The 13,073-nt window shown below is 32.9% G+C and overlaps 1 protein-coding gene and 2 pseudogenes across 4 annotated transcripts in view; 2 read left to right on the forward strand and 1 right to left on the reverse strand.

Annotated features, from left to right (window-relative positions):
• MIGA1 (mitoguardin 1) overlaps nt 1-13,073 on the forward strand; it is a 71,582-nt gene that overhangs the window by 41,687 nt on the left and 16,822 nt on the right. For all 4 annotated transcript variants that reach the window (XM_006919345.3, XM_025051975.1, XM_015595259.2 and 1 more), the window contains one exon: nt 5,083-5,183. In XM_006919345.3, the coding sequence (XP_006919407.1) occupies nt 5,083-5,183 (101 nt within the window). The remainder of the gene's footprint in view (nt 1-5,082; nt 5,184-13,073) is intronic.
• Nucleotides 8,173-8,291, reverse strand: LOC112485962 (annotated as a pseudogene).
• LOC102896302 lies at nt 9,811-12,866 on the forward strand (annotated as a pseudogene).

A 13,073-nucleotide genomic window follows, 5' to 3' on the forward strand; every position in this document is an offset into this window, starting at 1 on the left:
TGTGTCAGTCCAGTTGGAGAGATAGGCTATATAATACAGGCATTACTTAAATAAAATTTAGATGGTATATTAAATGATATATACTTACCTTTTGCGTAATAATACGACTAGCTAACAGGTATCGAATGCTTACTTTACATATATTAACTTATTTAATCCTTACACAACTATGAGGTAGATTTTCCCCCCATTTTACAAATGAGAACACTGAGGAACTGAGAAGATAGGAAACTTACCCAAGGCTGCACAATTAATAAGTAGCAGAGTCGGAATTTGAATCTAGGCTGTATAGCTCTTGACCCATGATTTTAACACTTTTGCTCTACTGCCTTACATAAAAGCAAATTTAGTTAATTTTTGGAGGATGCTTGCAGGGGATGGTACTTGAGCTGCATATTATAAAGCAGTATGTGTTCCTGGGTAGCATGGGGCAAGAAAGCAGAAGGAGAGAGATTTGTGTTAGAGAAGTTGTTGGAGGAACCAAAAGCTTGATTAAAGAATGCATATGGCAATAATAATACTAACAAAAAATTATTTAGCACTTACTATATAGCAAGTACCGTGCCTCCACAAATATCTCATTTAATCTTTATGACAACTCTATAAAAATTTATTTACCCCGATAAATAAATAGCAAAGCTAAGATCAGGATCCAGACGCTTGCTGGCTTATTCCAAAGCACGAGCTTTTACCCATTGAATTACTCTATGGTAAGTGGGAGTATATTAAATGTACTCAGCTAAAGCTGAGGTGTCTTTTAGTAATTAATAGAAAACAAGATTAGATAGGGTGGATAGAGATTATGGAAAGCTTTGAAAACCAGACAAGGAGCCATTGAAGATTTTGATGAGGAAATGGCCTTTTTGTTCTAGTTACAACAAAGCATTTTTATATATGTTTAGACTATTCCAATTACTTATATTGAGTGAAATAGTCTGTGAAAGCATTTAGCAGATTGCCTTGGGCACATAGTAGTCACTTAAAAAGTATGAGTTGAATCTCAATCCTCTAAAAAACTTGTAAGCTCTTTGCAATGTAGATAAGATATGAGAAAGGAATGCTCTAACAGTGCTATCCAATGTGAGAAATACAATGTGAGCTACAAATGTAACTTTAAATTTTCTAGTAGCCACATGAAAAAGTAAAATGAAAAGAAAAAATAAAAAGGAAAAAGGAAAATGAAAGAGTAATTTTAATAATATATTTTCTTAAACCTAGTATCTATTAATAAGATATTTTATATCTTTTGGTACAAAATTTTCAAAATCCGTTATGTGTTTTACACTTACAGCACATCTCAATTCTGACTAGCTGCATTTCATGTGCTTGATAGACACATGTAGCTAGCTAGCAGCTACCCTGTTGGACACCACAGCTCCATAGTTTCATAGCATGGAATCTGGTGTCAGATGACCTGAGTTTGAATCCTGCCATTTCATTTCTTAACTGTGTGAGTATGGCCAGTTACTTAACCTTTCTGTACTTTAGTTTCTTGACATGTAAAATGAAAAAAATATATATTACTTACATCAAAGGAATTGTGAGATAATATATGTAAAGCATAAAACTTGGTTTCTGGCAAGTAATAAGTACAAAATAAATGTTTATTAATTTTATCATACTTTTATTATTGTCATTAAATAGTAATCATATCTTATTTTCCATGTCTTCTTTATGCAAATAGATGAGTATCCCCACGTAAATATTCCCACTTAAAATTCTAAGCCAATCACTAAATAGCAAAGAAAGATTGATGAGCTAGGAGGAAAAAGGCTGTGAGTGGTATATGCGTAGCATTAGACTCTACTGCTACTACTGGTATTCCCCAATAGGGTGCAGGTAAATTATTTTCAGTTTACTATTACACTTAAACTCATCAGATCTTTTGACTTTTTAACTTAGCATCATTATATATGCTTCCTCTACCAAGGAATAAAATTCATGTCCAAATAACAAGAAAGTTATTTCATTGTCTTTCTGCTTTTAACCATTTGGGGCCAAAATATATAGATTTATTTCTTTGTTTTCTTTCTTTCTAAACCTTTAGAAGAAAGTGCACAAAACAAAAAAAGTACAGTGATTTATCACACTCTCTTGTGTAACTGTCAAGTAACCAAAAAATAAAACATTGCCAAATTCCTAAAAGGTCCCTTTCTACTCCCTCACAATCAACACCCCTTCCACCCAACCCCTAGAATAACCACTGTTCTGTTGTTTGTGCCGATTGCTTCTCAGCTTTTCTTTATAGTTTTACCAACTAGGTGTGTAGTCCTGATCAATATAGTTTAGTTTTTCCTGTTTTTGAATTTTAATGTGAACAAAACCATGCATATAACTCTTCACTCACACTGTGAGATTCATCCATGTTCTTGCATGTAGCAGCAATTCATTCACTTTTATTGTTGCATGGTATTTCATTGTATAAATGTACCAGTTTGTTTGGATATTCTGTGGTAGATGGACAATGGTCTTTTCCAGTTGAGAACTGTTATAAACAGTGCTGTTATGAACATTCTTATGCACATAAGCATGCATTTCTCTAAACAACCCATGGATAGAATTGCTAGGTCATAGAGAATACAGTCTTGAACATTAATATATAATGCCTAACTTTCCACAGTGGTTCTACCAAATGATATTTCCACCAGTGGTGTGTGAGTTTCCATGGCTGTATATCCTTAACGAAAAAATGGTCATTTTTTTCCAACTTAATAATTCTGGTAGGTGTGTAATGATATCTCATTGTGATTTTAGCATTTTTTTCTGCTAAGAAAAGTTTGGTAAGAAAATATTCCTGCAAATATTGACTAAGATGAAGCCTTTGATTTTCAGCTTTCCATGCTGTCTTTGTCTTTCAATACCACAATCAAGAGTTGATACTTTTTAGAAAAAGTATTTTAAATGTTAATTGGATGCATGAAAGCAGTTAGTTTGAGATATGGCCCAGTATTCTTTCTTTATACTTTTTATTGACTTATCTGAAAAACAGATGTATTATTTCTCTATATAATTATTAAGCTGCCATTCCAGGAGTCATAACAGTTACTGAAATGAAAGGTATGGTCTGTGGTTTACTAAGTGAGATTTAATGAATAAATCTTTCCAGTTCCTCTAAGCCATTTTTTTTTTTTTTTTTTAAATAAAGTACAATCATTGTAACTGATCTGGATGACATTGAGTGGTTGGTTTCTGTTGAGTGAAGTAAAACAGACTTTTAACAGCTCGTGGGTAATGTCTGAAAGGTAAAGTGACATGAGATAAATGTCTGTGTTCCACTCTGAAAATAGCAAAAGGCATATGGAACCAAGATTTAACCTAATTGAATTGTAATTTAATCCTGCTTTAAAAGTGCTTTAGCAAAATTAAAATTGTACTATGATTTCATTTTGCACGATTAATACTAACAGTGGAAACTACTTAAGAAGATAGATGGTTGAAAGCTGTAAATGCCAATTCAGTTTTATAATTAATCTCAAAGTGTGTGTGTGCATTTTAAAAAATCATATATGCCCTGCAAAGAGAATAATGGAAAATTTTCTGGATAATTTAGTTTCCAAAAATACCAGTTTTATAACTATTTATAAATGTGAAGTGATTATGTTGTTTCGTTCTCAAGTGTGATGAAAAAAATTTAAATTTCTAAAAGAACATGCATTTTTGAAAATAGAATGATTTAACCTCAGCTTTTGTTCTATTAATAGTCTTTGGGTAGTAAAAGAATTTTAAGCTTGACAAGTTAGGTACTTTAAAAGGATTGATGTAAACTACGTTTAAAAACAATTATAATTTTAACTTGGAAGATAAATTGTTAAAATGTTAAATATGGTCCCACCAAATATAAAGTAGTAAAAAAAATATGCTGTGTGTATGATTATTTTTGGTACTTAATAGGAATGAACCTTGTACCAGTTATGGCTTATTTGCTTTCCTGGTTGGCTTTGAGCTTGGAATATAAATTGGTTACAAAACTTCTGAGTTTAAACTAAATTAGTGGTTTGTATTTTTAAAAACTTTATACTTCTTGTTTAGAATCACAAAATGTCTGTTTTCTGGTACTTGGAGGTTTACAACAGGACTTGAAATTTCTGGTAAAGGTAATGAACTTTATTTTAGGAAAAATGATGGAATAGAAATTTGGATGGATGAAAGCCACAGATTTCTGGTTTCTGTTTAAAGAAAATAAAGTATCTGACAAATTTAGCTGATTGAGAATCAAAATAAGAAAAATCTGAATATATTTTGTTTCTCTCTTTTTTATACTTGTGATAAATTTTGAAGCCTGTCAGTTGTTTGCTACAATGTAGTCACATCTGTAAGCAAGTACAGTATTTATTTGAGAATTTAATATTAACAGATTGATGATGATAGAATGTGAAGATATTGACACCCACATTCAGAATGTTATGTATTGCTAATAAAATTCTTCTACTACCTGATGACTATTAATGGAACAAAAGCTGAGGTTAAATTATTCTATTTTCAAAAATACATGTTCTTTTAGAAATTTAAATTTTTTCATCAAACTTGAGAATGAAACAACTTAATCGTTTATAAAGAGCTATAAAACTGGTATTTTCAATTAGCTTATCATAAATAATAATCCAGATAACAGTTTATGTTAATAATTCATTTAATAATTCATTTCATTCTTCCAGTTCTTTAAATTTAGCAAGGCCACTTGCAACCAAATTGCTGTTTCAAACTGTCTTTGCTATATGCTGATTTTACCATGTATGGGAGATAAATCTAACTCCAGTTACTATATACCAATTTATGTTATTATATATTCAAAAGCTTTTTATATCTGAAATTAAGTTTAATCCCGTTTTAAAGCAAAAATATCTACTTTAAAGCACTTTCTCCTCTGCTTAGCAGTGTTTCAGAGTCAGTTAAACAGTGAATATACTTTGAGATTCTTGTTCGATTACATCCCATTGATTTGTATTGTTTTCCTTTTAGATTCCAGTATCAGTAAAGATGAAAGTTAAAAAAAGAAAGAAAAAGAAAAACCAGCTATAGATTATGAAGTATGGCAGTAGCAAAGAATATCCATTTCTAAGCTTTTCATCTTTTATTTTTAAGATAAAGATACCAATAGCACTGTGAAGGGGAGCGTGGATGACATTGGCCTGCGAGACACCTTGAGCACTGCGTCAACCGATTCCTTTGCTTCAGCAGCAGAGGTAGGGCATGTATGTTCCTAATGAGAATTCCTCATTCTTTTTCAGCTAGACAGTGGTTTTGCCATTGTGTTGTAATTCAGTTCAGTAGCCATTTATTTAGCATCTACCGTGTGATGATATAATGATGAATTTAACATGGACATAAGTTCTCACAGGAGCTCATAGTCACTTTAAAAAGGTGAACATGCAAACACATACTTTGGATGGGCACTTTCATATGCTGTGGATTATGGGTGACGCATATGAGTATCTTAATGTAAAGCAGTTAACCTTATATCAAGAGTCTTAAAATTGTTCAGTTCTTTAGCTCAGAAATCATACTTCTAGATATTTTTTCCAAGGAAGTGATCAGATTCAAAGATTTATATACAAAAATATTCACTGTCGTATTTTAAAAATAATGAAAAACTAGAAACAGTCTAATGCCAAATTATGGTACTTCCATAATTTGAAATATTATAGTGCTGTAAACATATTTCTAATCATATTTAATGACATGGGAACATATGTTAAGAGTAAAGAGAAGTAGTATATAAAGCTTTATATAGAGCATATGACTGTGATTTTGTAATAGGAAAAAAAGAACATATATGTGACATATAATTATTACAGAAAAAAGGCTAGATGTAAATATACTAATTATTACAGAAAAAAGGCTAGATATAAATATACTAATGTGTAATAAACAGTCGTGATCACGGAATTATAAATTTATGAGTAATTTGTTTTCTACTGAGATTTAAATTTTGTATTAAAAGGGAATACTTGCAAAGTAGTCATCTTTTTGTAATTTTTTCTACTTAAAATAGGCTTAAAAATAACGTGGCCAATTTTATCTTAGAATAATTTCATTTTTATGGTAGATTTTGGATATGAATGCTGTTTTTTTAAAATTATAAATAGTATCACACATCTGTAATTGATGCATGAACTCATGCTTTAGTGTGGAAAGTTTTTGGTATTCCAATACTCTGTACCCTAAGCCTGATTCTGCCTTTATTAAAACTGTACTGACCATAATCTTTTCATCCTCTAGAGAGTCTCTGTATATGTATATTTTAGCTATTGCTTATCGTGTCTTATCCTGACTTGTTTACATTTTTCCTTATAATTTATACTTGTAAGTTTATAATAGATTTAATATATCTACTTGGTTTTTTTTGAAAAGCTATTTTCTCTTTTACAGTTTGATATGGATAGGTTTATCTTTCTGGTTTTTAAAATATTTTTTCCAGCTTTATTGAGATATAATGAATATATAACATTGTGTAAGTTTAAGCTGTACAATGTGATGATTCGATACACATCTATTGTGAAATAATTGCCACAATAAAGCTAATTAACACCTCCATCACCTCACATTTACCTTTCTTTTGTGGTGGTGGTGAGAACATTTAACATTTAAGATCTACTCTCTTAGGAACTTTCAAGTATATAATACAGTCTTGTGGACTATAGTCACTGTGCTGAATGTGAGATCCCCAGAATTTACTCATCTTCTCACTAGAAGTTTGTACCTTTTGACCAACATCCCTCCACTTCCCTCACTCCTCAGCCCCTGGCCACCACCATTCTTCTCTCTGTTTCTATGGATTTGGCTTTTTAGATTCTATAAGTAAGTGATGCCATACAGTATTTATTTTTTTTCCTGTCTGATTTATTTCACTTAACATAATGCCTTATGCTAAGTGAAATGTATTTATACTACATCTTCTTTATCTGTTGATGGACCCTTGTTTTCATATCTTGGCTGTTGTGAAAAATGCTTCAATGAATGTAGGAGTACAGATTCTCAAGACAGTGATTTCATTTCCTTTGGATATATATGCAGAAGTGGGATTGCTGGATGGTAGTTCTATTTTTACTTTTTTTGAGAAACTTCTGTATTGTTTTCTGAATTAGCTGTACCAATTTACATGTACCAGGGTTCTGTTTTCTTTACCTCCTGTCAGCACTTATTTCTTATCTTTTTGATAATAGCCATTCTGACAGATGTGAGGTGATATCTCATTGTGGTTTTGATTTGTATTCTGATGATTTGTGATGTTGAGCAATTTTTCAGGTACCTGTTGGCCATTTGTGTCTTCGTTGGCAAAGTGTCTATTCAGGTCCTCTGTCCATTTTTTAATTGGATGTTTGAGTGAAGGTTGCTACTGAGTTGTTTGGATTTCTTATATATTTTTTATATTAACCCCTTAGCAGATAGGTGGTTCGCAGATATTTTTTCCCATTCTGTAAGTTCCCTTCTCATTTTATTGTGTCTTTTGCTGTGCAGAAGCTTTTTAGTTTGGTGTAGTCCCATATGTTTATTTTGCTTTTGTTCCTTGTGCTTTTGGTGTCATACCCCAAAAAATCATTGTCAAGGACCTTTTTTTTGCCAGTGTCAAGGAGCTTTTTCCCTGTTTCCTTTTAAGAGTTTTATGGTGTCAGGTCTTATGTTGAAGTCTTTAATCCATTTTGAGTTAATATTTGTGAATGACATAAGATACGGATCCAGTTTCATTCTTCTAAATACAGTTCTGCAATTTTCTCACCTTACTGAAAAAGCTCTTGAGTATTCTTGGCTCCCTTATCAAATATTGATTGACATTATATGCAAGAGTTTATTTCTGGGCTCTCGATTCTATTCCATTGGTCTATGTGTCTATTTTTATGCCAGTACTGTACTGTGTGATTACTATAGCTTTTTAATACAGTTTGAAATCAGGATGTGTGATGCCTCCAGTTTTGTTCTTTCTGAGGATTGCTTTGCCCGTTTGGGGTCTTTTGTGATTCCATACAAATTTTAGGATTTTTTTTCTAGTCCTGTGAAAAATGCAGTTGGAATTTTGATAGGGATTGCAATGAATTAATAGATAGCTTTAGGTAGTGTGGACATTTTATTTATTTATTTATTTGTTTATTTGTTTTTAGGCAGGGCAACCCTTTGTTGACGTCACAGATTGCAAAGACTTTGTCAGCTTACAATCCCTTATCTTTTTATTTTTTATGCCTACAGCACCTGGTCTTACTAGGTTGTCTCCCATCCAAATACTAACCAGGCCCTACCCTGCTTAGCTTCCAAGATCAGACAGGATCGAGCTTGTTCAGGGTAGCATGGCTATAGATAGTGTGGGCATTTTAACAGTATTAATTCTTCCATTCCATGGACACACGCTATCTTTCCATTTATTTGTGTCTTTTTCAGTTTCTTCATCAAAGTCTTACAATTTTCAGTGTACAGATTTTTCATCTCCATAGTTAAATTTATTCCTAAGTATTGTATTCATTTTAATGCTATTATAAGTGGGATTGTTTTCTTAATTTCTCTTTCTGATAGTTTGTTCTTAGTGATTTTGTATAGTGATTTTGTATCCTGCAATTTTACTGAATTTATTTATTCTAATAGTTTTTTGGTGGAATCTTTAGGATCTTCTGTATATGAGGTCATATGTTGCAGAGACAGTTTTACTTCTTTTTTCCAGTTTGTATGCCTTTTTTTTCTTTTTCTTGCCTAGTTCCTCTGGATAGGACTTCCAGTCCTATGCTGAATAGGAATGGTGAGAGTGGGCACCCTTGTCTTGTTCATATTCTTAGAGGAAAAGCTTTCAACCTTTCACCATTGAGTATGATGTTAGCTGTGGGCTTGTTATATATGGCTTTTGTTGTGTTGAGATACATTCCTTCGTACCCAATTTGTTGAGAATTTTTATCATAAAAGGATATTCTGTTTTGTCAGATGCTTTATATCTTTTTGATCTGTAGACACTTATGCCCTAGATGGTTTGTAAGGAGAATAATTGCTAATCATGTTGCATTATTTCCACTGTGAAGAACAGTATACCAAATTGCTCTGAAGTTTCTTTATCATGTACAACTTTCAAAAATATTTTGCCAAGTGTTCATTTTACTCACTTTAAATTTGTTGTAAGTTACAAAGGTTTGATACATTTTTTAAAAATCCTTATGGACAACAAAATGTATGAATACCACAAGAAGGGCTCAATATCTGAGAAACATCCTAGGAATGCTTCTAGGGTATAAATATATGATCTCAGAATGTGAATGTTCCAAGATAAATTCTTTTCTAAGAAATATTTGTTAAATTATTTTTAATTGCATTTAATATATGCCAAGCACTTAAATTAGAGAAAACTTTTAATGAAGAAAGTTATTAAGAGAATAAGATCAGAACTGCTTGGGAAGTTAAACAATTTGTGGTCATTTGAAAGCTTTATTCAGAATTACCAGAAAGATTTCTTGCCTATTTAGAATAAAACAAGTCCTGGCATTGGTTTTTGCCTAAGCTAGGTCAGTCATTTGCGAAAGTGATTAACAAGATTTTCCTATATAAGCTTTGCCAGACATTGGTTTGGAACCATAGCCTTTTTTCTCTGAAAAGCCTTTTTAAAATAATAATAATAATAGCTTTTTTAGATATTTCATGCACTATAAAATTCACTCTTTTAAAGTGTACAATTCAGTGGTTTTCAGTATATTCACAGAGTCGTGCAACCAGTACCACTTTCTAAATCCACAACTTTCTTATTACTCCAAAAAGAAACCCGTAACTATTAGCAATCACTCCCTTTTCTCACCTAACCTCCTCCCTTAGCCCTTGGCAACTACTGTTCTACCTTTTGTCTCTATGGATTCACGTATTCTGGACAGTTCATACAAATAGAATCACACAATATATGCTCTTTCGTGTTTGATGTCTTTTTACTTAGCATAATGTTTTCAAATTCTGAAAAGTCTTTCTAATGTGAGGATAGCACTGCATTAGTACTCTCCTAACTCCCATCTGTTAAAGAAATTGTCATTTAATAGGGAGAAACTAATATTGCAGAGGTAGCAATTTTTAGCTGTAGATTCTGTTTTTCTTAGAATTATCACTGCAAGGTGTGTCTGTATGTTTAATATATAAATTGTAGAGTGCTCTTTAAAGAGAAAATTTTATTTTCTATAATTCAGATACCTCTACTTATCAATGGAAGCTTGGAAAGCTTTTATTAATCTCCTCTTTGTCTTGATAGCACTTGTTTATAGTAATCCAAAATAATACACTAATAATAATAATATACAAAGCAACAAAGACAAACATTTAGAATAATCATAATCCGAAAGGGAGGGCTATATCTACCATTCAAAATTTCTATTTCTCAGCAATAAAATTCAGGAGCTGGCTTGGAGCTGGTGCTGAAGCTGAGGGGCCTTCCTTGAGCCTCATGGGCGTGTGTCCTTGAAAGCAGGACCCTGCCCCCTAGTATGGAGATTGTCAGGCAGAGGGCTTTGCATTAATATAAATTAGAGCATTATAAATCCTGGGGGCTCTACACTTGTGGTTTAATGGAGGCTTAAGCGTTTTAGACGTTACCTTCTTAAAATTCAAGGTTTATAGGGTGGTAGTTTCTGGAAGTCATAGGACTTACAGTTAGTTCTATGAGAACTGAGTCCTAAAGGCTAATCCAAGGAGTTCGTTGTTTTGGTATTTAATTCTAAAGCCATGTATATTATCAAATAAGGCGTGACTCTTAGACTGAGCATGCTACCAAGAACAGCCCACCATCTTTCAAAAGAAGAGGGTCCTGCTTGGAGAAACTAGCCAGGATAAGCTCCCACCATACTACAAGAGTATGGGCTTCAGGACACCCAAGGAGGCCACTGAGGGTACCTGCTGTGACAAGAAATGCCCCTTTATGGGTAACATCTCCACCCGAGGGTGGATCCCATCAGGTGTATTGACCAAGATGAAGGCGCAGACGGCCATTGTCATTTGCTGAGACTACCTCCACTACATCCAAAAGTACAACCACTTGGAGAAGTACAATAAGAACATGTTCATGTGCCTGAACTCCGGCATCAGGGACATTTAGATCAGTGATTTCATCATGGTTGGTGAGTGCTGGCCCCTGAGCAATACCATTTGCTTCCCGTGCTCAATGTCACCAAGACCTCCAGCACCAAGAAGCAATTCCAGAAGTTCTGAGACTGGATGCCTGCTCACTTCCCCAAACAAAATAAAAATGTTTTCCCATTCAAAAACAACAACGATGATAGCAATATTTGTTTAGTATCTCATCATTTCTGAGGGTCAAGAATTTGGAAGTGGCCTGAGTGGTTCTGGCTTGAGGTCTTTTGTGAAGTTGTAGGTCTTTTGTGAAGTTGTAGTCAGGTATGTTGGCTGGGGCTACGGTCATCTGAAGGCTTGACTAGAGTTGGGTAATCTGCTCCTTAGCTCACTTACGTGAATGGCACGTTGGTAGAAAACCTCACTTGCTCACCAGATGGACTTTTCTATAGGACTGCTTGAGTATCTTCTCAGCATGGCACCTGGCTTCCTCCAGAGGAAGTGATCCAAAAGAGAGTGAGATGGAAGCAGTGACTGTTTCTGATCTAACCATAGAAATCACCCTCCATCATTTCTACAATATCCTTTTGGTTACACAAGTTAGCCACATTCAGAGTAGAAAGAGGTAATATCAGGAAGAGAGAATCGTTGAGGGCCATTTTAGAGGGTTGTTATTTCCTTTTTTATTTCTTTTCTATTAGTGAGATAGAGTATACAGTCAGCCTGCTTTCTTTAACTGTTAAGTTCTATTTGTAATCTTAGATGATTTTAACTGTTAAGTTCTTTAACTGTTAAGTTCTATTTGTAATCTTAGATGATTGATTTGAAAGGAAAATGTAAACATGTAAAAAATAGTCCATATTAATATGGAACTTGGCCTATTTCATGACCCAACTTTTAATAGTTTTGGGGCTTTGGACATTTTTTCATGGTTGTTCAGAAGATTTTAAAAATAGTAAGGCTTTTTAAACTATTACTTCACATTCAGCCAAATCGTCGCTTACCAAGGAAGATAAGGCCCAGTCCCTCTTGCACTTCAGAGAAGGCAAAGGAGAAGTAATTTAGGATGTTTGACATTTCAGCTAATCCCAAAACATTCTTCTCACTGGTTGCTACATCAATGGGTTTTATCTGTTTTGATTGTTGTTGCTGTTTTTATTGACTTGTTTGATTTCTTACATGGTCAGTTTTGTGGTGCTTATGAACTATGGGAGATAACTAATAAGGCAGAATGGTGCTTTGTTGTAAATCAATATGGTATTACTTTTCTGTTTGAAGACAATAAAATGAGTTTTTGAAATGTACCCTTTGGGGGGAAGAATAACTTAGAAGTAAAAGACATTTCAAAAGTTTCAGATAGCAAAAAAGAAAAGAACACTTTTTTCATGGTAAATTGCACATTTCCATATGCTGGGATTAAACACCTCTGCTTCTCAACTCTAGTAAAATGTTAATCTTTTTCTGAAACCTTTAAAAACATTCTTGGAAATTTTGTCAAAAGTATATTCTAAAATGAGAATTGAAGCCATCGTATTAGTGATTTGCTTTTTGCTTTAAAAAATTTAAGATTCATGATTTAAATAAATGTTTCTGAGTTGTCATTGTCTCTTAAGAAGAGTTGATGATAATGTTAGCTAGTACCAAATCTTCAAGATGATGTATTTTAAGAGATTTATTTAAATGATCGCTTCAGCTAAACCAGCAAATAAGCAAGGTAGACAAATAAATCAAGATTTACTCTGGAATCTCTTATTGTTGGATTTGTTCACTTTTGATTAGTGTAAATTATTTTGTGTAGAGAGTTTAATTGGAACCCCAGTTTCCTCCTTAGGATTTTTTTCTACTGGTAGGCGTACATAGATACTATTTGTTTTGACAGTGGTACAAAACTTTAAACTATTTACTATCTAAAGAATTTTCATTATAACTTATTTTTTAACTGTTAGGTTTTTTTTTAACCTCAAAAACATTTCCATTTGCATAATACATTTCTCTTAAAATGTGAAGGGAAATATTAAAGCAGAAAATATGTAATGTCAGATATTATTATTTTCATTTAC

This window comes from Pteropus alecto, unplaced genomic scaffold (assembly GCF_000325575.1).
Source record: "Pteropus alecto unplaced genomic scaffold, ASM32557v1 scaffold25, whole genome shotgun sequence".
In the NCBI taxonomy this organism is placed as follows: domain Eukaryota; kingdom Metazoa; phylum Chordata; class Mammalia; order Chiroptera; family Pteropodidae; genus Pteropus; species Pteropus alecto.